This window comes from Centruroides vittatus, unplaced genomic scaffold, assembly GCF_030686945.1.
Source record: "Centruroides vittatus isolate TY-2023 unplaced genomic scaffold, ASM3068694v2 contig_436, whole genome shotgun sequence".
In the NCBI taxonomy this organism is placed as follows: Eukaryota; Metazoa; Arthropoda; class Arachnida; order Scorpiones; family Buthidae; genus Centruroides; species Centruroides vittatus.
Window position 1 is genome coordinate 1664149 of NW_027122237.1, and position 25051 is coordinate 1689199.

The following is a 25051-nucleotide window of genomic DNA, read 5'->3' on the forward strand; positions in this document are numbered from 1 at the left end:
CCCGGCGTGTAGCAATGACAAAAAAGCATTTGATTGCTTGCCGTTCTCTCAATTAGTACGTCCTTCGGAACTTAGCGTAAAATTGCTATTGAGAACAAATCACACAGAAACACTCCTTTTGATGGAAAAAATATATTTGTTTTCTATAATTTAGAATGGATATGCATTTCGGGTTCTATGCCCCTCTTTGGTCCTTATTTTTTTATGTATATTGGTAAAAACTAGGTAAGAAATTACAGAATGTACAAATTATATTTAACATACGTACACAAAAATTTTAAAAAAATATAATTACTTAAAAATAATTATAGTGACAGCTGGAATAACTAATTATTAAAACTATGGGATAAAATAAGTAAAATTAGAATAAATTCAAAAATAAGTAAATAAATAAATATAATAAAATGTTGTTAAAAATAATATGGTATACCTGTAAAAAAGTATTTTGGTTGAAATGTATAAAAATCTGACTAATAAAGGTAGAAAAAGTATAAAATTCTTAAAATCAATAAAAACTGGTTAGAAACAATGTGTAAAAGCTTTTGCTGTATGTTTATCAGGAAGTATGACACTTTGTACCATACAGTGGATTAAAAGGGGAGGGGAGGAAGAACATCTTAAAATAGACACTTCTTATTTTGGTAGTAATGGTTGCCAGATCTCAAGATGACAAGGCCAGTGTTTAAATTCATTTATATTATTAATTTCATTATGTTCAAAAAATTTTCTTTTAATAATATTTTTTTCTTTTTTAAGAATTTTGACACTGTTAAGTTGGTGTAATTATACTTCACAGCTCTTATATGCTCTTATTCTAATTTTTAACATTTTACCTGTCTCACCTATATAATAATATTTTGGTTGACAAGTACAGGTGAAGCTGTAAACTAAATTATTGTTTAACAATACATCTATTTTATTATTAATTGGTTTTTTGATTTTGTTATTCAGTGTGGGGACTAGAATAATAATATACGGTGTTAATATTTTTTGGATGTTTTCAAAAATTATCAGGGTATAATCTAGTTTTCTATAAATTATTTGTGTTTTAGGTATTGGTTGTTTTATTGTGTGGTTATGTAGCCATTTTGTTGGTGTAGTTATTTAATTGAGAGATGCAGTATATATGAAGCGTGCAATGCCATAATGTTGTAAATGCCAAAAAACAAACTTTTCAGGAGAGAGAAAAAACACTTTTTCTAATGAACAAACTTTAGTCAAATGCTATAAAAATTATTTTAACAATTTACACTTTGAAATAAAACATTGGGTTTAATTTCAAACACCTAAGCATAATAGTAGGGAAACAAAAAATGTTTAAAAACAGGGTTAGAGCCATAACGTTGTAAATGCCAAAATTGTGCAAGTGCATAAAGTTGTAAATGCCAAAAACAATTGCAATCATAAAATTAATGTTTCTACAGCTGAAAAACAGTTTTGAATACCAAAAACTTACATTTAAATTATTAAACACAATTTACAAATTCAATATCAATTTTAACATTAAAAACTGGCAATAATCTATTAGTGACTGCTTCCTGGCTTCAACAATGTTGGGCCCACAGTTTTGGTACTTGAACTGGGCTGTAATCTTTATCAATTGTAATATGATTATGATAAATAAAGGAAAATATAAACAATAAGGTATTAATTTAGTGTAATAAAAGTTAAAATGTATTTAAAAACTTCAAATCTGAAAGATTAATGGAAGTCCGAATATCATTTTGAAATATCAAATAATAAGGTGATACAGGTTAACTATTAATAAACTGGCATTCAGTTATCCGGTTCTGCATAAAAAACTTACTGCATTACAAATTGAAATAACAAAATGATGTAAATGTAAACCGTAACATTTTACATGCCAAAAGTCACGTGGCTTGCACTTTGGCACTTAAAACGTTATGGCTTGCACATAAATTCGTCTTCAAAATATAGCCACTTAGAGCGTCACTATCGCCACAATATTTTTTTGTAGGAAAAAACATTGCATTTAAAATTCATTTCTTCAATAAAATGTATTTTGAGAAAAATGGCATTTACAACCTTATGGCATTGCACACTTCATATATGCTCAATTTATATGTTTTGGTCTGCTATATCACTTGTACATAATTTAATTTTGTTTATATACATATTGAATATGTTCTTTTTTATATAAATAGGTGTGCTGGAATAGAAATTGATGACTTTTCTGATGCTACATGGTTTAATGTATTTTTTAAAAATGATAAAATTATCATATCTTTGAACTATGATATCTAAAAAGTTTAACCTGCCATTATTTTTATTTTCTATTTCAAAGCATATATTGTTTTGGATATTATCGGTGTATTGAAGTGTAATTCGGGGACCGGTCGATTTCGTGTTATAAACAACAAAGCAGTCGTCAACATAACAATTGTAAAAAATTACACTGCAAAGGTTTTTGAGTGCTCCTGTACGATTTGTTTTTGTTAGCAACTTTATGCTAAGTTCGGAAGGACATACAAGAAAGCACGTCTGGCTTTTGACATGTCAAGTGTACTTTTTAAACTTTTCATTGCCAAAGTTGCAAATAAACTTGTTATTTGATCACCCAATATTATGGGACTAAAATTCTTATCTGAACCATATATGAAAAGTTTAACTTTATCTGAATTTAGTCAGCAATGGATGAATGTTTTATTAAAATTATTAATGAACAAAAAGATTTATATGATCACTTGCCTTAAGATTATCTAATCATTAATTAATTTTACAAGAAACTAAATTTATTAGTCCAAAATCCAGTAAGAGTTCTGAGAATGTTTTATATGTTAAGATTAAAATTTATACTAAAATAAAATACAGTTGAAATTCTGTATCATGAAGTCTTATAAAACAAGTTTTCCTATAGAATATTGAAAATAAATTTTTTTTTATATTCACTACCAGTGCACTTTCCATTTAACAAATTTTCTGTATAACAATTTATCCATATTTTCCAGAGGCAATTTTTTATATAGAAGTTTGACCGTACAAGTACAATTGAACTTCTTAATGGCCTATTATAATTATAGATAAATGAATACATTAAATATTTAGATAAGACAACGACGATAATGTTCCAAACATAAAAGTAAATATTTCTTTATTCAAATGTCTAAACTTTGCTTTATTTTTTCAATTTTATGATATTTATGTATTGATGATGGGAACAAAATTGAGTAATTATAATAATAAATATTCTTATTTATAAAAATGTTATATGTTTTGTGCAATCAGAATTGAACACATTGCTTTGTTAACAAAGCCATAAATTTATTTCTTTAGTGAGAAATGTTTGTGTCCATTAGCGTGGCCATCTTCAGCTTACATATAAATTGAATGATGTAGAATAAATAATTTAAAATAAAGAGCATTAAACATAAAACCACTAATTTGTTGTTAATGTTCTTTGTTTTAAATCATTTTGTTCTTCATTATTCAACTCGTACATAAACTGAAAAATGATCAGCGTATAGTTTTTGAAAGTTATTTTTAAAATGGTTAAAAGTTATTTGGAACCAACTGCATATTACTATTCATGATTCTTTTATTTCATTGGAAACAATTTAATTACAAAAATAATATGCAGCTGTTTCAAACCAGTTCTTAACTAAGATAGATTTTAAAATTTATTTTAAATGATTTTTGGGCAACCCTGCATTTTTTGGTCATCTCAACTAAGAAAGTACTGTGTTTTAGTTTCATTATGGTGCTAAATTTTATCTATTTTGTATATTGTTTCCTATTTATAATGATGGTTAGTGCTGCTTCTTATAAAATAAATAATTAAAGTAAAGAATTTAACCTAACCCCTCATTGGTGTTTTCTTTTTCTTCTGGACATAGCTCTATGTTTGCTTCTGCCTCTTCCTTCCTTACATGCAGCCGGATGCTCAATAATCCCTTAGTATAAAGAATGTAAGAATTTTTATGTTAAAGAATTGAGATTTATTAATATAACATGTTGATTTTGTATCTTTTTCTTTCTTTTATGTGGAAAAAAATGTAGATAAATTTATTGTTTATTAGCTTAATTTTTACTGAGTTTAATCTTTCTTTCAAAATAAGTTATGTAATGGTTTTGATAAATAGACTGTTTGAGGTTGTTGATTGGATATAATTTATATCAGTTGTTTGTTGCCTTTGAATTGATATGATATGGTTGAGATATTTGAAAGTAAACATCTCATTTCAAGTGATTTAGAAAAAAGAAAAAAAAAATATTAGAATTGGATAAGTCAAACAGGTCAAAAAAAGTTAATTTTTAATGGTTGAATTTTGTTACAATGTTTGCAGTGTTGCTATGAAGAGAAGAGTTGCAGTCTTCCAATTTTGTCTCCATGTTATAACTATGTTGTTTATTGTTGATAGTGAAGAGGATTATTAGTCAACATTGCAAATTTTTACCTTTTTTTGTCAACTGGTGTTTTTAGCCTTGGAAATCCATCTCCTATCGAAGCAGTTTGCTGTGGAGTGATGGCAAGGACCCTAGCTGGATCGACGTTGCTTCCTTTCACAGTCATTAAAACACGATTTGAGGTACATCAATAATTATTAATATAATTTAAATTGAATGAATAATTTATGGAATAAAAAATTAATTTATAAACTTATTTTTTGTTTTCTTATCAGCATAAACTTCATAAGCTGTTTTGATAAATAAAAAATGATGATGATATAATTTATCAACATATTTATAATAAACAAAGTTAAAGATAATTTGAGAGATAAAAATTAAACAAATAATTTTTTATGAGTGAAAATTCAAATATAAAACTATTAATATACAATTATGCATTTTTTTTTTAGAGTGGAGTCTACCGGTATGGCAGTTTGACAGAAGCATTAAAAATAATATATAGGACAGAAGGAACTCGAGGTTAGGCGTTTTGGGTTTTATTAAATTACTTCATTGAATTAGAATAATAATCATAATTCAGTGAAGAAATTTTTTTGTTCATTTTTACATCCACAAAAATAATAGACAGGATAACAATAAAAGTCAATATATTTTTTAATGTTAATATTAATTAACCTGTATAAAATAACCCATATTTTAAATTATAAAGTAGTTTAACAATATCTTTGTCAATAAAAATGTTTTATTCATTAAAAATTTAATAGTTACAGTTTTAAGTTGACCAATAACTTTTTGTAGAAATTTTGTTGTTACTTTTGTGCAAATCATTATGGAAAAGTAACTAAATTTACAATATTTGTTAGCATATTTGTTATATCAAATTAATATTGTCATCAGTATTACTAATTGCTTATAACAGTGTTCTAACAATGCTTAACACTGTTAAAATTATCACTAAACTATTGATGATTGAAGTCTGCACTGTAAGTCCTGATTTTTCCAGGATTTGTTTAATTTAGAACATTTTGTACCAGTTGGAGTATTTTTCTGGAATGTCCCTATTTGTATCCATTTCTATCCAAAAATATTTTAATTTGTATTAAAAACAGTCAAATAAGAAGTGGACAATAGGTATCCGAAACCTACACCTTTCCTCGCATGCATTTTTAATAACCTGTAGCACATGCATTGTATTTTGTGTAGTGCTGTGTGCTGGCTTCAAAATTACTGAAGGTTTTGTCCAATCATTGATGATGGATCAATGATTACATCTAGCCATAGTCCAGCCTTTATTTATTTATTTATTCTTTTCACCCTGTGGAAAAAGTACTGTATGGATGAACCATTGGCAACAAAACCATCTCTCAGATTTACCATAAAAATTAAGGTTAATGTTACCTATGGTAATGAAATATGGCGGCCCTTCCAGTCGCCATCTTGTTTGCGCAAGCATATGTGCAAACAAGATGGCAACTGTCGACATTAACCAATACGCAACTAGATTTAAACTTTTTTGTAAACTAAAACATTTTTAAAACGTGAATTTGCTACTTACTTTTCCCCAAAACTTTGGTTTCATTTCCATTTTTGGATCGAAGACAAAAAACAAAAAGTTTATCATTCTACCTCAAATCCGTCGATAACTGAACATAGTGATTTACGAGATTGGATACATCAGTGGGTCGAACAGAATTTGCCTGGAGTATACGTAAAAGTTTGAGCCTCTAAAAACAGCAACCTTGCGATCACATCTCTCGCCTTTACGACTACGAGAGACAGTGTCTCCATGGAGGTTGGCTCCTGCGATCCATGCACACCTCGCCTTCCATGCGTCGGTTGCATTGTCTCATGGCGTCGGAAATCACGAGAAACATATCCTTGGTTATGACATTTAGCATACTTTTAACACACATTTAACACAGTTTAACACATTTAATACACATTTAGGACACGTTTAGCAAGGCAATTACCATTGGCCAAATTTTCCTACTCATTAAATTTTAAAAAAATAGAGAAAATTGTACATACTTTAAAAAAATACGGACACCTTTAGAAAACTTAAAAATATGGTGCATATTGCACCATCTATCTACATCGTAACCAAAATCGAAATTCACATTATTCCAGAACGGAAACTTTTGTTGAAAATTTGCATACAAATTTATCAGTACAATAAGCGCCATCTACATTTCATTTCTAAAAACTCGTGCCGTCGAGATTACCGGAAGGGCCGCCATATTTCGCTACCATAGGTAACATTAACCAAAATTAATTATAAAGTATACAGTAAATAACTCTGAACAAAAAACAAAAGAAAAGAAAAAACAACAACAAAAACCTAATTCAAAATTTGTAATTTTATCTATACTATAAATTAATCTAGAGCTTTACAGGAGTGAAAAAAAAACAGATTTTTGTCCCACAGTAAATCTGTCTTATTATGACTGCTGTAACTGGCATTTTATATATCTATTAAGTAGTGTTAAAAAGTGATCTATTTTCTTATCCATGTAATTATGTATATAATAAAACAGTATTAATCTTTTTGTACACAATAATTCTATAGTATTTATATGTTCTTTTTCATAAAGAGGTTTTTCAGAATTATAGGGACAATTTTTAGAATAATTCGTAAAATACTATTTTGTAAAATATTACATCTTTTTAAATTATTAGATGTACTGCATACTATTATAGCATATTCAATAAAATTAGTTTTATAAGAACTATTCACTTATTTTTCAGAGTAGCTGCTGAGTATCCATCAAATTTTACCACAGTGCTATCTGTGGCATGTTATCTTATGGGCAAAAAAGGGCAATTGCCTGGGGCCCCTGCTAACAAAACCCCCAACCAATCTTTTATAAGAATTTTCTCCAACAAATTTTCTCGAAGAAAAATATCTTAAGTTGACACTGTACTAGGGGCCCTCTAATTCAACTTTGCCTGGGCCCTGTGAAGCTATAGTGAGTTTTGTATGTGAATGTAATTTGCCGATGATGTAAGGTCACCGACTTCCAGGGGAAAACAGTTAATCACGCGTCAGGAAACCTAGGGTCGAAAACATATGTGGGTGGTGGCGGTAGGAGACAAAGATGACAAGTGTCTTACACAAAACCGTTTATTCTAACTACTAAGTTAACTTACATATAATTGCAGTACAACACGATCTAGATCGTTAGCGTAGCGTAGTTGAGGTAATGTTGGGAACGTTTTGGGGCTTCCTCGGTCAATTCTGGAGAGACAGTCTCTGGGCGCTGATGGACGATGAGGTATGGTCTCGTTGTAGATGAGAGGGAATCTTGTCAGCCTATGTAGACAGCAGATTTCCTTTCCCGGGATCTCTTGACCCAGATCGTCTTGACCTGGGTAGACTCGACTGGAGATGAACCACCTGTCTGCAGGAGAACCGCTGCACTTCTTTTCCGAAAGACCGAAGGAGAATCGACCCCCCTGACCTCGCAACTCGGGAGTTTTATAATCTTTTCCCTCTTGAATCTCACCCTTTTGATTGGTTCTATTCCTCCTCTCCCTTACCCCAATTGGTCATTTCTTTTGTTTCTATGCGAAACCGGAGACCGATCTGGGTCGGGAGAGTTCCGAGAGGTGTTGACGGAGTCTTTGAAGTTCGTGCTCGTATATTTCGCCGTTATGGCTCTCTCTTTGACGTTTTTGACCTCAAGCGGTCCGCCAGATGCTTCGGTGGCCATTTACCCCTCTTTGTTTCCCGTTTCTGACACTCGTACACGAGCACCTGGACAAAGCTCCCTCTCTCTCGGTTGACATCTCTTCGGTCGTTCATTATTGTGTCGCGTTTGTTTTAGGATAAGTTTTGGGAGAGTTTCTTTCGTATCTGGTTTACATCACCAACACATGTTCCTGACACAATTTGACTCTCGAAACTTCCCAACTTCGGAACTTTATAACTATTCACCATTTTTACGCATTTTTGCGATCCCTACAATGAAGACTGGATCAAAAATTTCAGACAAGTCATCAGTAAGAATGTTTGGTATATAAAACAAAACGAAACAAAAATTTATTTTTTGAGCTTGTGCTTACAGGATCTTTTTCTTTTCCAAGATTCTGGTTATAGTCTGCAACCAGTGATTGTTTCCTCCCAAAAATTTTTGTTTACGTCATAAATGTACAAAAGTAATTTCCATTTACATGTTACAATAATCACAAACTAAGGTACAGTAAAACTATCTTAAAAAGTAGAACACGAAGATATGAAATAAGACACATGAAGAAGATAGGATAGAATAAGGATAGAAATACCCGGGGTATTTTTTCTTTGCAATTGAATAATATTCCTTTCTTTAGAGGCTGAGCCTCTGCCAGATTATGTAAATCAGTCTAAAATGTCCACAGGTGACAACTGTGGACATGTGGTTTTAGACTGTTTTACATAATTTGGGAGAGGCGTAGCCTCTAAAGAAAGGTCATCTCTTCTGTGGAGAATAGTTTGTTCCTGGTGATTGGACATGGCGAGTAAAGAAGATATTTTTATTATTTGTTTATGTGTTCTACTTCTTTCTTTAGGTGCAATATGCTTTGATGCTTTTCTTTTTCTTTCTACTTGTCACAAGAGTTCATCGAACAATCTGTAGAGTATGCTTGGATCACCTGCCACCTCTTCTCGTTCGACTCTGCTCCTAGCACCCCCAGTCCTTTTCTTGGCTCGAGTGAAAGTACATCCTCTTCTTCTGATGGTCGGGCAAAAAGTGCCCATGACTTTCCTCCCCACTTCCCGTGTGACTTCTCTTTTTATTGTTCCTGATGGTTCCAGGAATGGATCCTCCTCATTGACTGATGAAAGAACAAAAGGAGACAGAAAGTTCTCAAAAACAAAGGAACAAAGAATGAAAGGAAAGACATTAGGTGTAAAAATAAAACAAACAATATGGCAAGTAGCCACATTATAACACTCCACTGAGTTCTATTTCACTTACATACAATGCCCCAGTTTCTGGTTTTGAACTTATGGCAACCCTCGTATGTGCAAATTTTCACTATAGCTAGAAATGTTATCAAAGCAATGAAAGTAATTTTCTAAGTATTGAACATTAAGGAAGTATAAAGTCAGAAGGAAATCTGATATGTAGAGATAGAGTAAAGTCAATTTGTATGATAGTATTGTTAATATATTTGAAAAGTTTCAATTTCTAAATTTTTAGAGTTAATGGAGAATAAAACAAGAAAAATAACTAGAAAATGAAAATAATATGTTTTAATGTTGAAATAACTGAAATGGTAATACTGCTTTTACAATTGTAAATGCTCTTAAAAGACAACTGAAAACTGTTTGGATATATTTAAAACATGTTAGAAAAAAACTATCATAAAGTACTCAGCAAATCACCAAACACATAAATAACACCTTATTCTTGCCAAGAAACGTATTTATTGCACTAATAAACGTTTTCAGCCTGATTTACAGGCCATCTTCGGGTCGTGAACAAAATTGGAACTAAAGCATTCCATTAATAGAATACAAAATTTGAATTAAAAATTAAATAACCAATGGAATAACGTAAAAACAAAATTAAAATTAAAAATCAAAAAATTAAAATAATCAAGGGAATAACATAAAAGCAGAACAAAAAAGGTACATAGAATTAATAAATTCAAATTAACATAACTCCTCTATTAAAATCCCTAGTTTAATTGGTTAGAGATAGATAAAAGATCCAGATTTATAGAAGCAAACTACAGGAAGGATGTTTGAATGCGAGGGATGCAGAAAGTCTTCTCTCTGCATGGAAATTTATGGTTAAAAAACTTACTAAAAACTCTAACTAATTAAACTAGGGATTTTAATAGAAGAGTTATGTTAATTTGAATTTATTAATTCTATGTACCTTTTTTGTTCTGCTTTTATGTTATTCCCTTGATTATTTTAATTTTTTGATTTTTAATTTTAATTTTGTTTTTACGTTATTCCATTGGTTATTTAATTTTTAATTCGAATTTTGTATTCTATTAATGGAATGCCTTAGTTCCAATTTTGTTCACAACCCGAGGATGGCCTGTAAATCAGGCTGAAAACGTTTATTAGTGCAATAAATACATTTCTTGGCAAGAATAAGGTGTTATTTATGTGCGTGTTAGAAAAATGCAAAATGAAAAGAAGGTCATGTAACATTAAATAATTGTGCTGTTTATGCAATAAAATTTTTAGATACTTTTCTTCCTATTTGAAGAAAAAGTATTTAATGAAGTTAGATTTGTGATATTAATTTAAAGGCAGAGAGGACATTTACAGAGAAATGCAAGAGCTATTTATATATAATCATAAACTAGAGAGGAAAAAATTTGTATGTTTTCAGCTAAACAGTTGTCTTCAAACATTTGAAAAATAATTTTTCAACAAGTTGCCATTGTTATGTATACAATTCATTGATATAGAAAATTAACCAAAATATCAAATTAACATCAAATAAATCATGTTGCAGGAGCACATCATAGAAAAGCATTATGCTCCTGCCCAGTACTGGATCTATATAAAAGCTAATAGAGCTGAGTTATGGCCCTAAATTTGGGTCTTAAGTCATAATGCTAAGTATGTAATTGTTAAGTACACAAAGGTATAAAACAATACTAATTTAGAAATTTCTTGTTAAAGTAAAAAATAATTGTAATGTGGCCATGAGCCATCACATAACTTTCTTATGTCTACATATCTGAACAACATATCTTTGCATTTGCATGTGAGTTCTACATTTTGCACCCAAATTATGAATAAGAATTAGTGCAAATATACTGTAAATTCCTATTTTATAATAACCATCAAAACTCCTTTGAATTGAGTTTGGATGTGACATATGTAGAATCCAAATTCAAAGAAAAATTGCTATATATTAATCCATAAAAGCTTATTCCTTGCCTGACAAGAAACTTGCCACCAGGACCTCTTCACACATCTTGATTGTGCAATATTATAAATCCATATAAATATATAATGCAAGCATCAGGACTTGGATTATTGAATGTTTTGTTCCATTTTTTATCATTTCATAATTCAAATTAGAGACTTAATTAGGAATATCTTTTGGTGTTCCCTGTGGTGCCTTGTACAGTGCCTGCTCTCTTAGGGCAGTCCTATACCTGAACATAAATTCATAGAAAGATTTAAGATTTCTAAAATGTTGCAATATGTAAAACACATTTGGTTGGGATCGATTTTTTGAGGAATTTTTTAAACAAGAGGTCAGTCAGTATGGCCTCTTTTGGCTAAAACTGATCAAACACGAGCTACAAGGGATAAAAATACATATTTTTGTAAATTTATTATTTAAAAAAAGAGGCCTGAAAAAATTTTAAACTAAAAGCCCAAGAATCAAGGAGAGAGCAAAGATTTTTCTACTAAGCAGCCATTCTCTTTCATGATACTCTAAAGATGACTGATTAGCAAAAAAATCTTTACTCTCTCCTTCTCTCTTCTTTTCTCTGTAGTGCTTCAATTAAGTAATTTATATTTATATTTTTTGAGATATTAATTTTGTTTTTATTTTCAAACTTCGCATCATTTCAAAATTGAGGACTAAGAACATCTCTATATGCTTCAGTATTGGAGAACAGAGTTGAGTCCTGTTTAGTTCAACATTAGCCATTGAATACATGCTTTCTGGTAAATAAGCAATTATGTTTAGCAATAATTAACAAGAAAAAGAAATTCATCAGATGCAATTGTCCATTTATATTTTTTAATATAAAATTTACTGATTCAAACTTTAATAATAATTATTAAGTGAAAGAGTTTGCACACAATGTGTATCTTCTTTGTTGTGTAATTGGTAACAAGGGGTGAAGGAATTCTATAAATGGACTTTTAGTGTGTATGTTTTGGCATATTTTGCCCTATTTCTTTTATTTCAGCTTAGGCTTTCTATGGGTGGAATTCAGTATGGTAGAGTCACCCTGCTGTTAACAGATGCAGTCCTAGCTATAGGTAAAAGCTGCTGTGGCTTCTGTATTTAAATCTTATATTCTTGACTTGCTTAGCTTAAAGCCTGCATGTGTGTGAGAAAATTAGATCCCAATGTCCCAATGTGGATAAGTACATCAGTTCTGCGAAGAGTTTTCCTCAAACTGTCAAAGAGTGTGAAGGAGATGCTGCCAGACCTGCCTTTGACACCTGATCCTGTTCTGATCTGTTGAGGTATATTGTTGGATGTGATAAAATTCCATGCAACAAATTTTTGACCTGAAAAAGTAAGTTATGCTCTCTCTGACCATGTGGAGGCTGAATGCAACTGAAAAGCATAGAAATGTCTCGAAAATACTTGTCTGACAGCAGACTCAGCACCTTTGTTAATTCAAATTTCTGCTTTCTTTCACAGTCCATTTCCAAGTTGGAAACCCAAGGACTAAAGATTGAAGAATCAAATCAGAAACTAGTTGGTTACGAACTAACAGAAAGCAAAAGGTCAAAGAATAAATAAAGTGCATTCTGGCAAAAAATGTTGACTGAAGTTATGAGAAATTGGGCATTATCTTTCTGAAGAAGTGGTGAAGTCCTAAAAATGATGCAAAACTTGAATTCTATTCTCCTATCACAAATTGTGATATGGAGTGCTCTTTTAGTATGATTAAATGAATATTGGATAACAGAAGATAAGGTTTAACAGCATAAAATTTAGAAAGGATGCTTATAGTTTATATGTATCTACACTAAGCATTCTGTTTGTGAATTAAGTACAGTAGAGCATCGATTATCCAACTTGATTGGGGACTGGGGTTGGTCGGATAACCGAAAAGTATGAAAAAATACATTATTAGTATAGTGTATTAGGCCTGGTTTAAATACTAGCCTCCCTTTCGTGGTCGAGCCAGTGCTGCCAGCTAAAACATGCAAAAATTTAAAAAAAATAATTAAAGTAGCCAAGACATAACCAAATATTGTAGCGCCACATCACTAGCGGACATTTGAATTTGCCGACTAGAACGCGGTCGGTTAACCGATAAGTTGGTTAATCGGGAGTCGGATAATCGATGTTCTACTGTATTTTTATTTAATCATCATTTTCCTACATTTTTAATTACAATTAATGATTTAGGTATATTATGGGCATGCATTTCAAAATTGTACCTAGATTCGTTTAATGATCAAGAAGAAATGCATTTACTTTTTTATTTTCTATTTTTAAATCCAGTTGAAAACAAATTTACAAAGTGAAAGCAATTGGTTTTGCCACAGCCTTAGATATTTTTATTATACAATTGGGTTCCCATATATAATTGTATTATAAATAGTTATAATGAATTTCATAATCATCAAGAATTAAAAAAATTAATGGTGTTCAAACTATATGATGATGATAAAAAAAAACAAAGGCAAAATTTACTAAAAACTAACCATCTACAATCCAGATTGTTTAATTAACTACGAATTAAATAGTTGTATTTCGAACATTACCAACGATTAAATTTATTGTACCGTGTGTAATGTTAATAAATAGCACGAGATTTCTTAACCCGAGTAAGAAAATTCTAAATTAATTGTGTTACTAATTTACTATTTCATCCAGGTAAATAAATTATAGAAACTTTTTTGCATATGACATTGCATTGTGTCTATTTCAGGATGTATTACTTAGTATTTAATTCACTTAGTTGCATAATTATTAACTTGGAAAAAGTTGACATCTTTGATTTGGCTAATAATTCTGTGTCATTTTTATACTATAAAATAATATGAGATATGTGTAGACAAAACTGATATATGAAATAGAAATGCATTGATATTCTGTTATAACACACAACAGAATATGAATGTTTCATAAAATACAAATTCTACAAATGAAAATAGGGCTTAGTATTCTTATGCTGAAAAGAAATAGCAGCAGCAAATAATTTACTTCATGAAATCTAAAAAATTCATTTACAAATAACATTGTAAAAACTGTCTTCATTCTTCCTAAGCAAAAATGTTGTGGCTTCTGTATTTCAATCTTATATTTAAATCTTATATTCTTCTGTATTTAAATCTTATATTCTCAAAAGAGGCCATACTGACTGACCTAGAGCAAAAATGTTAATAAAGATTACAAATAAAAATGTTGTATTTCTGATCATAAGAATGAATAAAAACTAATAATTTGAACAAACAATCTTTGCTATAATTCTAATGAAATATAACAACAACTATAATTGTCCAGGAGATGTGTAACACTTTTGTCATTCTTTATATGGTAGACTCTCAGTTAACCATGGAGATTGGTAGATGACAGATAAATTTAGTGTCTGGTTGCTTGGGATTTACTATTAAAAATAGGTCTAACCAATACTCTAATCCATACTGTATGATAAACTTTATATTAACTAGATATTATTATGCAGTGTGCAATTTTACGTAAATGGCAGTCAAACAGATTGAGAGAGAACTGTTGGTGTGCAATGCACGCACTTATTCACAGTGTGGTGTGCCAAGTTTAAACTTACATTTTTGCTAGAAATTGATTTTAATTTTTATTACGGTTCTATTTCTTTGATTTTGTTTTTGCCTGTTGCTCGAGCTCTGGTTAATGGGGAGAGTACTCTAGTCGATGATATCATTTTAGTGTGTTACGATCTTGAGTCATTTGAGAAAATTTAATTATGATTTGGAAGGAAAATGTGCAACATTTTTTTCATAGAGTTTAAATAATTTTGGTTATTGATGTTATACATTAGATTCAATATATTAATTTAACAATATATTGAATTTATTTCTAGAACAAAGATATCTATACATTGCAAATGCTTTGATATTATTAATTAATATGATGCTTACATCATAGGCTTTGTTATTACATTCATTCAGTTTCTCTTTATGTAGCAAGCTAATTAATAAACTTTAAATTATTATTAAAATTTTTCATTTTTAATTATTTATTTTTTCTATCATTCTAATTGGGTACATTTATAATTTAGCTGTTATTTTATTTTTACCTGTTTTATTTTATCATTATTTTTATTGTTTTAAGCAACTTCACATTTTAATTTTCAAAATGAATTTTATTTTTAATTCTATTTTGTAAATTAAAAAAAAATCTAATTTTGCAAATATTCTATTTTGTTATTATTATTCACTTCTCACACACAATGATGGTGGCCCGAAATAAGGCCAAAAATATTTCATATTAAACAATTTTTGGTAACTTAAATCAAGCATTTTTTGTTTAATGAACAGTATGGTGTCAAGTTTCTTATATTTTTATGATAGAATATGTTGAAAAAACAGATAAACATTAGCTGATTTATTTAATATTTATTCAATAACATTTTTTGATCAATACAGAAACGTAAAACATACTTTTAAGTTATATCAAGAGAGTTCATTAGATAAAATTTAATTAATATGTATTATAACTTATTAAATAATTAATTTTGTTTTTTTAGGTTTATTCAGTGGTTTAATTCCAACTCTTTTTCGTGATGCACCATTCTCTGGAATATATCTTATGTTTTATACACAGACAAAAACATTAATTCCCAAAGGTAATAACTTGAATATTTTATTGTGAAAGAAAAATATTTTTAAGATAATATTTAAATAATAATAACTTCTTTTGGTAACTGAAAAAAAATTGAGTTAAATCTATCAGGAGACAATAAAATAAAAAATAGTAGGAAAACAATGAATTATTTCTGTCATGTAAATAATTAATGTAATATAGTACCTAATTTGAGTAAGGTGTTACTGTAGTTTAAACATAACAGTAGCTATTAATTGCTCTGTCAGTCAAGTACACTTGGAGTCCATGGGCCTTCTAAATGACATTCAACCAATTATGGAAATTAACCAATGCTATAGTTATAATTTAAAATTAATCAAATTAGTTTGACTAACTTCTATCTTGAACACAGTTAACATTATTCTAATATGTTCATACTTTAGTGTTTCAGTTAGAATCCTGTTCTTAATGTAAGTTTTAAGACACAAAAATAAACTGATCATTAATTTCCAACAGATACAACATGCTTACCAATGGTTAAAGCTTCCTAATTATTAAATCAATTATCCCAATTATAATGTAATGAAATTTTGGCATTTAATGAATAAAATAACTGATACTAAATTATAACTCGTAACTTAAGCACAGAAGTAAATAATTAATAATGACATTTATAATATAACATACACCCTAATAGTGATTGTAAAATTCATATTTAAAGATGCTATTGTTTTCAGTTTGGTAGTTTGAGCTGCTTCATAAAATTTTATAAAAATTTGCTTTTCTTGTTCCCAACAACCTACTCTATTAGTTTTATATGTAATGATATCAAATAACAGTAATATGATGATATCAGTGATGAGATTGTAAAGGTTAACACTGATTTCTATCTCTGAATTTCAATGGTTTTCATGTGTGTGTCAAACAATAATCCTTTTTACTACCATGCACTGTAATTAACTTATTCATTTAATATTAAAGTTATTTCTTTTATATGACATCATACAAGTATTAAAATGAAGTATAAAAGAGTATATAATTAATTGTTTGTAATGTGGTAATATGCCATATTATTGTATATATTAGATATAAGTTTAGTTTTAAGTTTTCTTTCTTCTATGTTCTTCCTTTTGTTTTCTCGAATTTTCTAGTAACATTCCTTCCCGTGGGTGGGGTAACCCTTTCCACAAATCACGTTAACAATAGGAAGAGAAGGCCCCGAGGCTACTAGAACGATAAGAAGGTTCGTTCTCGGGTCGGATTCTCGGCGAAGGTAGACGTGCGAAAGTTACTCTCCCGCTCGTCGTCTAGAAGGACAAAGGGAGACGAAGGTGGCCTACGGAAAGAGAAAGGACCCCACTAACGTAAAGAGATAGAGACATCCCTTGTATAAGGAGAATCTTCGAAGAGATCCAAAAAAAATCGGCGAGAAACGATTTAGAGTGGTTCCCCACCAGAAGAGCGTCAATACCAAACAGAGAACCCGGGTATTCCTTATAACCTCCTCTATCATACTAAAACTTCTTGCTATTCTTCCCTTCCTTTTTAGTTTAGAATTTAGTGTAAGTTAGTCGTAAGATTACAAGTTCGTCTTTTCTTATTTGTCGCGAGCGTGTTCTTTTGTTCCGTATTCGCTCGATTCCTTGCCCCAATTTTGGATATCGTATAATGTTAAGAGTTGGAATCCGAAAGAATCCCGTATATTGCTAATCACGTGAAAAAAAATAAAATATTGTTGTTATTTTTTTTGCGTACTGTCTCGTGGACTATTGTACACTCGCGTGACTATCACGGTAATAATTAATTTATTACCCACTTACTGTATGTATTGAGTAATTTCTGGTATGCCTTTTTTTGTCAAAATATGTTAAATAGCTGGCACATTCACTCACAATGTGGGCTGATATTTCGAATCCAGAAACTTGTGTTATATCAGGTGCCAAGTATACAGTATTTAGATTTAATAGAGAGAAAATAACTGAATTTAACCCATTCTTTATTCAATTTTAAAGCTTTACTTCTAGTAGTTTTGTAAATTTTTTTCTGTTTTATGTTTTTTTTGTATTAATGTATAATTATTTCTTAAAGTATTAAATATTTGTAACTTGACTTCTACAATGTGAAAATATTCTTTGTGTATTCAGTTATTTTTAGTTTAAGTTAATTGTTTAAAAACAAAAACTGAAAATATTTCAAAAAGAAAATTCTGTGATATTAAAATTATTTATAATCAACTCATTCTAAATGCTTTTCTTTGAGGATGTACTAATTGCTAGTTAATACATTCCATGTCTGATTTTGTAAAAATAGATTTTAAAATTTACTGTAATAAATAGAATTGCAATGGTTTTTTTTAGATTGGAAAGAAGGATCGAGTAAAGCTCCAGCTGATTTTGGATGTGGACTTGTAGCAGGATTGTTAGCTTCTTTTGTTACTCAACCTCCAGATGTAATCAAAACACAAATGCAATTATATCCAAAAAAATTTGGACGTTTAAAGTCGGCAGTAATTTTTATTTATCAGGTAATTCATTGCTTAGAGTTTAAAAATGTACATGTCGTTATTAAATTCATTTATTAAAACTAATTAATAGTAAGTTTCTAAAAATATATAAAACATTTCAAAATACATAAAAATATATAACAAACTTTATTTTTTTTATATTATGTTATATATAGATTTGTAATATAAATATTTTGTTGTTTGTACAGTATCACAGTGAAGCAGTTTTTATAATTTGAAATATCAAATCACAGATATATTGAAATAATTATCACATTTATCAAGTAGATCGCTTATTTTTTTCCATCTGAAAAGTTTTTAAAATCCCTTACAGACTTCATTTTAATCATGTTTTGGTTGTAAAACGTTAAAAAAAATCTAGTTGTAATAATTCTTTCTAATTACTGAGCACAAAGTTTTGTTATCTTCCATTTTTATAATGTCTTCTGAAGTTATTAGGAAAAATATGAAGATGATAAATCTGAGTAGATGTTTCTTTAATTAAAAAATAAAAATAAAAATAATAATTCAAATGATTTGTATCTTGTTATACCTCCGTATAAATAAAAATTTTATTATTATAGGAATACGGACTTTCTGGGTTTTTCAAAGGAATAGTTCCTCGTATCGTTCGCAGGTCGTTAATGTCGGCAACAGCTTGGACCATTTACGAACAAGTATTAAAATCTATATTTATCTAAATTAAAATAATTTGTATATATTTTTTAATTTTTATTACCTTAAAAAATCTCATTAAAATATGTAGTTTGGTATAGTTTTTTTGTTTACTGTTAGCAAGTTTATATTTTTGTAATCTTAATTTATATTAAATTTGTGATTGATTGATTTTATCAGAAATTATCAAAATTTAAAGGCTATCCTGTTAAATATACAATGGTAATCTATAAAAACTAATAGAAACTATCTAACTAATCTATAACTGTTCTACTATTTTCAAATTGATAAAAAAAACAGTAATAGCTTTTTATTGATGTTTGATAATATGATCATTTTTAACCGTAAGCTATTTTTACCAATATGTTATTTTTATTTAGTAGCGAGTTAGTCTTACAAGAATGGCCTTAATAGATAATAAACTCAACTTCTCCAGTTATAATATGGAATATATTAGAATTCAATAAAAGAATTTGGTGAAATAGCTAATTAGAAAGTAGTCATATATTATTATTAAAAGCAGAATATAAATGTTCTGGTTTATAAATCAGTTTTCCAAACATTTGATTCATGGCATGCACAACACTACTTTCCTGGCTGTTATGTATACATAAGGAGGGAAAGTATTGGAATCGTGGCAAATTTCACCCTCAGAGTTCTTTTGCAAATCTCCACGTTTTGAGACCTCCCGAATCCAAAAAAAGTAAAATAATGACAAAAAAAAACTCTATGGATATATGTGTATGTATATGTTGGCACTATTTTGCTTAATATCTCAGGATGGGGTAAAGATTAAGAAACAAAATTTGGCATGGTAGCTTGTATATGACGAGTGGCATCGATCAGGGCCGGATTTACATAAGGGCATTTGGAGCCTGTGCCCAGGGCCCCCACAAAACTATAAAAAAAATTATGTTTAAACATAATTTTTTTTTTCTATTACTGCGACAGCCTAGTGTGGCCTAATAATGAGGGCCACAGGCAGAGAAAACCAAACCCGGAAAAAACCTAACGAAACATCGGAAAATTTCGGGAAAAAATTTTACATAGGTATTTTCGATTAAATTAAAATAATTAGTTTTATACAATAAAATATATGTATGTTTACATATATTTTATTGTATAAAATATATGTAAACATCCATTTATGCCCGGGGTCGAGGCATAAATGGATGGGGCAGTAGCGTCTTTGTTGCGATCGATGTCATATCTGTGTTTGCATAGATACTTATGGAGAGAGCGTTTCGTGGAACTAATATACACAAGCTCACTTTGAAACCTGTTGTCCCATAGTGAAACAGAGTATACACCCGGAACCAATCTTTTGTCTCTTTTGTCTTTGCCATTGCGCGACCGCGACCTTCACAATGCCAAAATGATCAGACTCTCGCATCGCATAGAACACATACGATCTCTAAAAACTCTTGAAATGTACAAAGCCGGATTACATACTAACGACATCAATTCCAAGGATGCAATTAATATATCTCAAGCTTGGAAGTTCTGTTACGAAAGGGAAGTCAACTCCCACGGCTCTATTTAACACACACTTCTGTTCCTTTATTTGTGTATATAATAACTATATTCTTTCGTTTGTGCTATGCATGCTACAAATGTTAGCAACACGTAATCATCTATGGCAACGCACGCGCACGACGGTTTTATATGCAGAATTGGAAATTCCTAAAAAATTTTTTAAATTGTTGCACATAACCGTTCTTAGAATCTCAGTATTTGTAAACCCGACGACGACCGAATACTAAGGTCAAAAACGTTTGTTATTTCAATTAAATATTTTTACTGGATTGTCAAAGGTTTTAGCGAGTCATTTTATATTTTCCGGTATCGTTACAAGAAGGTGATTAACTTTTTCTCAAGGTATTCGAATTTATGAAATAAATTTAACAAATTTGTGAAGAACTTGCATGTTAATATGCATTTATTTATTTATTTTTTGACTTTCTGCCCTGTGGACACTAAGAGGGCCACCTACTTTAGCAAGGGTATTACGGGTTCGGTTAGGCCCACGGTGGGACAGATGCAAGACAGGGCCCGACATATCAGAACGAACCACCTCTGAAAAATTCCAGAGGTTTTTCGACTCGTCCAGGTTCAATCCAGGGTTCCCCTCGGCAGTAAGCTGCCACCTCGACCGTTTGGCCACGTTGCCGTGTATTAGAAATTAAATTAACTTGCAACATTAGATTAAATTTCTTTTAATACGAACTACACAAAATAACATTACTGCATTTACCTAACGCTAATCGAGCTTTGTCAGTTAGAGCTTCAAACATTAAGAACATGCATACATACGACATAATACCATATTTATCACGACAAGAAATAATTACGATATTATGTAACACCATAATAAGTATTATTTCTCGTCACGATAATTACAAGGTCCATATTCCTCAAAATGGATTTAATTGACTAACTGTTCACATAATAAATAGGTAATGCTACTACTTATAGATAATTAAATTTATAGTTAGTAATCATTTATCAAAGTCTATCGAATTATTATTTTGTTAGTTATGATATTATATAATTGTATTTATAAATTCCATTACAGGTGACTAGGAATATGGGATTGAAATGAAATACTGCAAAATTAATTAAAGTGTGCCTTAGTATTATTTTTGAATTTACAAGCATTAGTTTCAAATAAGTTTGTGCTTGAACTATTATCAAAAGACGACGATTACAAAATATTCTTGATATATAATATCTAAATGTAATTTCTTCTATGAAGAAAGCTTCTCTCCATAAATGGATTTCACAAATAAATGTAATCTCAAAATTTCAAATATGAAAGTTTTATTTTAAAAAATGATAATGATCATACGATTTCTAAATTCAATATTAATTAATTAACAATGTACTGTATTACTTTTTCATTGCATAATGCTGTTGTACATCTATTTATATTTTACAGAATATCTATAATATCGTAGCACTCTACAACTACTAGCACCATATCTGTGATTGAATAAAATATTGTTTTGTAAATAAGGATTAGTTTTCTTACTGTAACTGCATTAGTGAAAAGAACATTGTTGTTTTAATTGTTTTCACTTATTTGCAACAACTAATTTTTTGACTTCTTATTAATTTGGATCGGATTCAATCCGAATTAGCGTGCGGATTCCATTTAAACAATTATTTCCAACCGGTACGGCGTTCCGCAAGCCGAAGACGGCTCCCACCGAGAAGCCGAGCAATATTTTGAACGGGACCGTATATTTTTATTCCGAAGTTATCTCAAAAGAAGAGACACTGTTCTCAAAAAATAATATGCAAGAAATTATCTAAAGGTTCAATTAGAGAAAAAAATATATTTTTCTCCAGCAGAGTTACGGAAGCTTGGCGCATCTGGAGGTTTGTGACTTCTGTTAGGTTAAAAGCTGTTGCCGTATACTCTACTTATCCATATCCACTGTCTCATAATGAATCAGAAATATGTGGGTATATGTCTGACATAGGACTATCAGTGGGATACTATAGATTACTATCTTTGGAATTTCGGGACTTTGAGTATATATCTGAACTGGGGGGACCGAGACGAGTTCAACGATACCCTACTTTTGGACCGGAGACGATAAATAAAAAAGTTATCATACTTTTTACGGCGATCGCACGATGATAGGGAGTCGCGTCGCTCTCACCGCTAAGTCGGCCTCGCTATCGCGATCGGGAGTCGCGTCGCTTGCCGTTAAAATTGCCTTTAGTAGACGTTTTCCCCTTTTTTTTACTGTGTTCAATAACTACCGTGAATCAATAACTAGTGACGTTTAGCGCATGGCAGCCTGCTAGTGGCTCCCCTCCGGGAGGTCAGTCGGGAGCACGAACAGTGGAAACGGCCACCACGTTCGCTGCCATAAGTAACGTGACCATTTATTTTTTGACTCAAAACGGGACATTGGTTTATTTAGGTTAATTAACAGGTAGTCAATAAAAAAAACACTTTTTTAAAGTTATTTATTCAGACAAAGTCAGTTAGCTTAAAAGTTACGAATTAAAAAATATATATACCCGAAACGTTTAGTTATGTTTATATTTATCAAAGGAACAAATTTGCTTTAATATAGCTGGTGATGATTTTAAGTAAGAATGAAACTCCTGGCACGATTTTTTTATATTCACCTTAATTATCAACATCGCCTTTAGAACCGAAATTTGTAACTGGGTCTTCTCAGATGGCCACAATTTGTTCATCATAGAAAATACTCTTTCTACTGGAGCACTTGTAGCGGGCAAACATAAAATATATTCAATTAAAATAGAAAAGTTTTCATGCCGAAGATTGTTGGCTCGAAAGTGTTTGAATACTTCCACCCAACGAGTTTCCGTGGAAACATTTAGATTATTCCATTCGGTTACTTTATCCGATGTAATGTAGTTACAAATTAACGAAAATTCGTCAAAAACTTCTGCATCTTTATTACAGTCAATATATTCCTTTTCAATTAATACATCCAATGATTTTTGAACGTCTTCCCATGCGGGGACCTTTTTTAAATCTGTCCAATAAAATATCTCCATTTCTTTGGTAAGAAAGCGAGTCCACTGCTCCAGATATTCACGGCTTGTTTGATAAAATTCTGTAGCCGCCCTTTTCACAAACTCTTCATCTATGTCAGTAACATTATCCTTCGATTTCACTATTAATTGACGGACCATAAATGGAAGAAACTGATTGGTCCGTTTCTGAGTCAAATTGTCTTTTAGTTGATTGATTTCTTTTGCAGCTTCAATTGCCGATACAGTCTGACCTTCCAGTTTCAATACAGCTTGATGAAAACTTGCTGACAGAGCGTGTAAAAAATAAAGCCACAGTTCGGATGCGGGATCTTCAAAAAAGCTTTTTTAGCAACAGGGGACATTTTTCAATACTCAAAAAGTCGTTTTTTAATGGCTGATACATTTTTAAAACCCTTTCCAAGGCAGGCATAAGAGCGAGCCATCTAGTTTTGCTATAGCCGAGCATTTGTTGATATTCCGTTTCAGTTTCGGCGCAAAACTCCTTTAGAGCTTCAACTCGAATCGTGTAAATATAAAAAAATGAATATATCTTCACAATAATGCTTTCGTAATCTAAGGGTAGCCTGTCTGCAGCAGATTTTATTGCATTGTGAATTACGTGGGCTCCACATCCAATACCTTTCAATGGCTTTTTCGGTGATGATTGCAATTTCGTTAACAGATTGTTAGTTCCTCGCCTAGCCGCACCTCCGAAATTGACGTTGGCATTGTCTCCGCAATATGCCACGACTTTTGCTGTCAAATTATTATCTGTCAACACTTGGTTTAAATAATCGACAATGATGTCAGAAGTCTCATCCGGTTGGTCTTGAGATCTAAAATTTTTACTTGCGCACCTACGTAAGGTTGAAAAAAGCGCAGTAGAATAGGGTATATTTTCTTGTTACCGTGGTTTGAAGCGTCGTTTAGTATTGTAATACAATTGGACTTATCAAGACCATCTTTTAATTATTTTATTGCTGTAGGCGTCAAAACGTTTACTACAATAGCTTCTGATTTCGTACGCGCGCATGTAAATTTGGGATCAAAACACGATTGAATTAATTTCGACGCACAATCATTAGAGCGAAAACTGTGGTTTTCTTGTATCGTGTGATAAGCCCAGACGCCTTCTGCCGCGGCGATATCCAAATCCTTTAAAGTTGGTGAGTCCGATTTCTTGAAAAAGGTTAACATCGAAGAACTCGAAGCGGCGGTACGATCGGCATTTTTATGTTTTTCAGACTTTAAATGCTGTTCGATATCACTGGCACCACCATGGGAAACGCTAAATTCTGTACGACACTTTTCACATCTGACATCTGAGGGAGTATTTATTTGCTTGATAAACGGATATTTTGCTTGTAAGTTAACATTGAACGTATACTTGCGTTTCGGCATTTTAACTTATGATTCCAAAACAAAAGAAGTTTAAGTTATTTACTAGGTACACGAGCATCAGACAACAACAAAACAAATATCGAGAAGTGGGCGAACGAAAAATCTGCCAAACAATTAGTCAACAAAGCGCGAGCGATGA

General features: G+C 30.8%; 1 protein-coding gene across 1 annotated transcript in view; it reads left to right on the forward strand.

The window, feature by feature from the left end:
- LOC136976960 (mitochondrial glycine transporter A-like) overlaps positions 1 to 22002 on the forward strand; it is a 30037-nt gene extending 8035 nt beyond the window's left edge. Inside the window, 6 exon segments of the mRNA XM_067272364.1 lie at positions 4442 to 4547; positions 4818 to 4887; positions 15754 to 15852; positions 18167 to 18333; positions 18897 to 18989; positions 21563 to 22002. Of these exon segments, the coding sequence (XP_067128465.1) occupies positions 4442 to 4547; positions 4818 to 4887; positions 15754 to 15852; positions 18167 to 18333; positions 18897 to 18989; positions 21563 to 21589 (562 nt within the window). The 3' untranslated portion in view covers positions 21590 to 22002.
- Positions 22003 to 25051: the final 3049 nt, after the last annotated feature.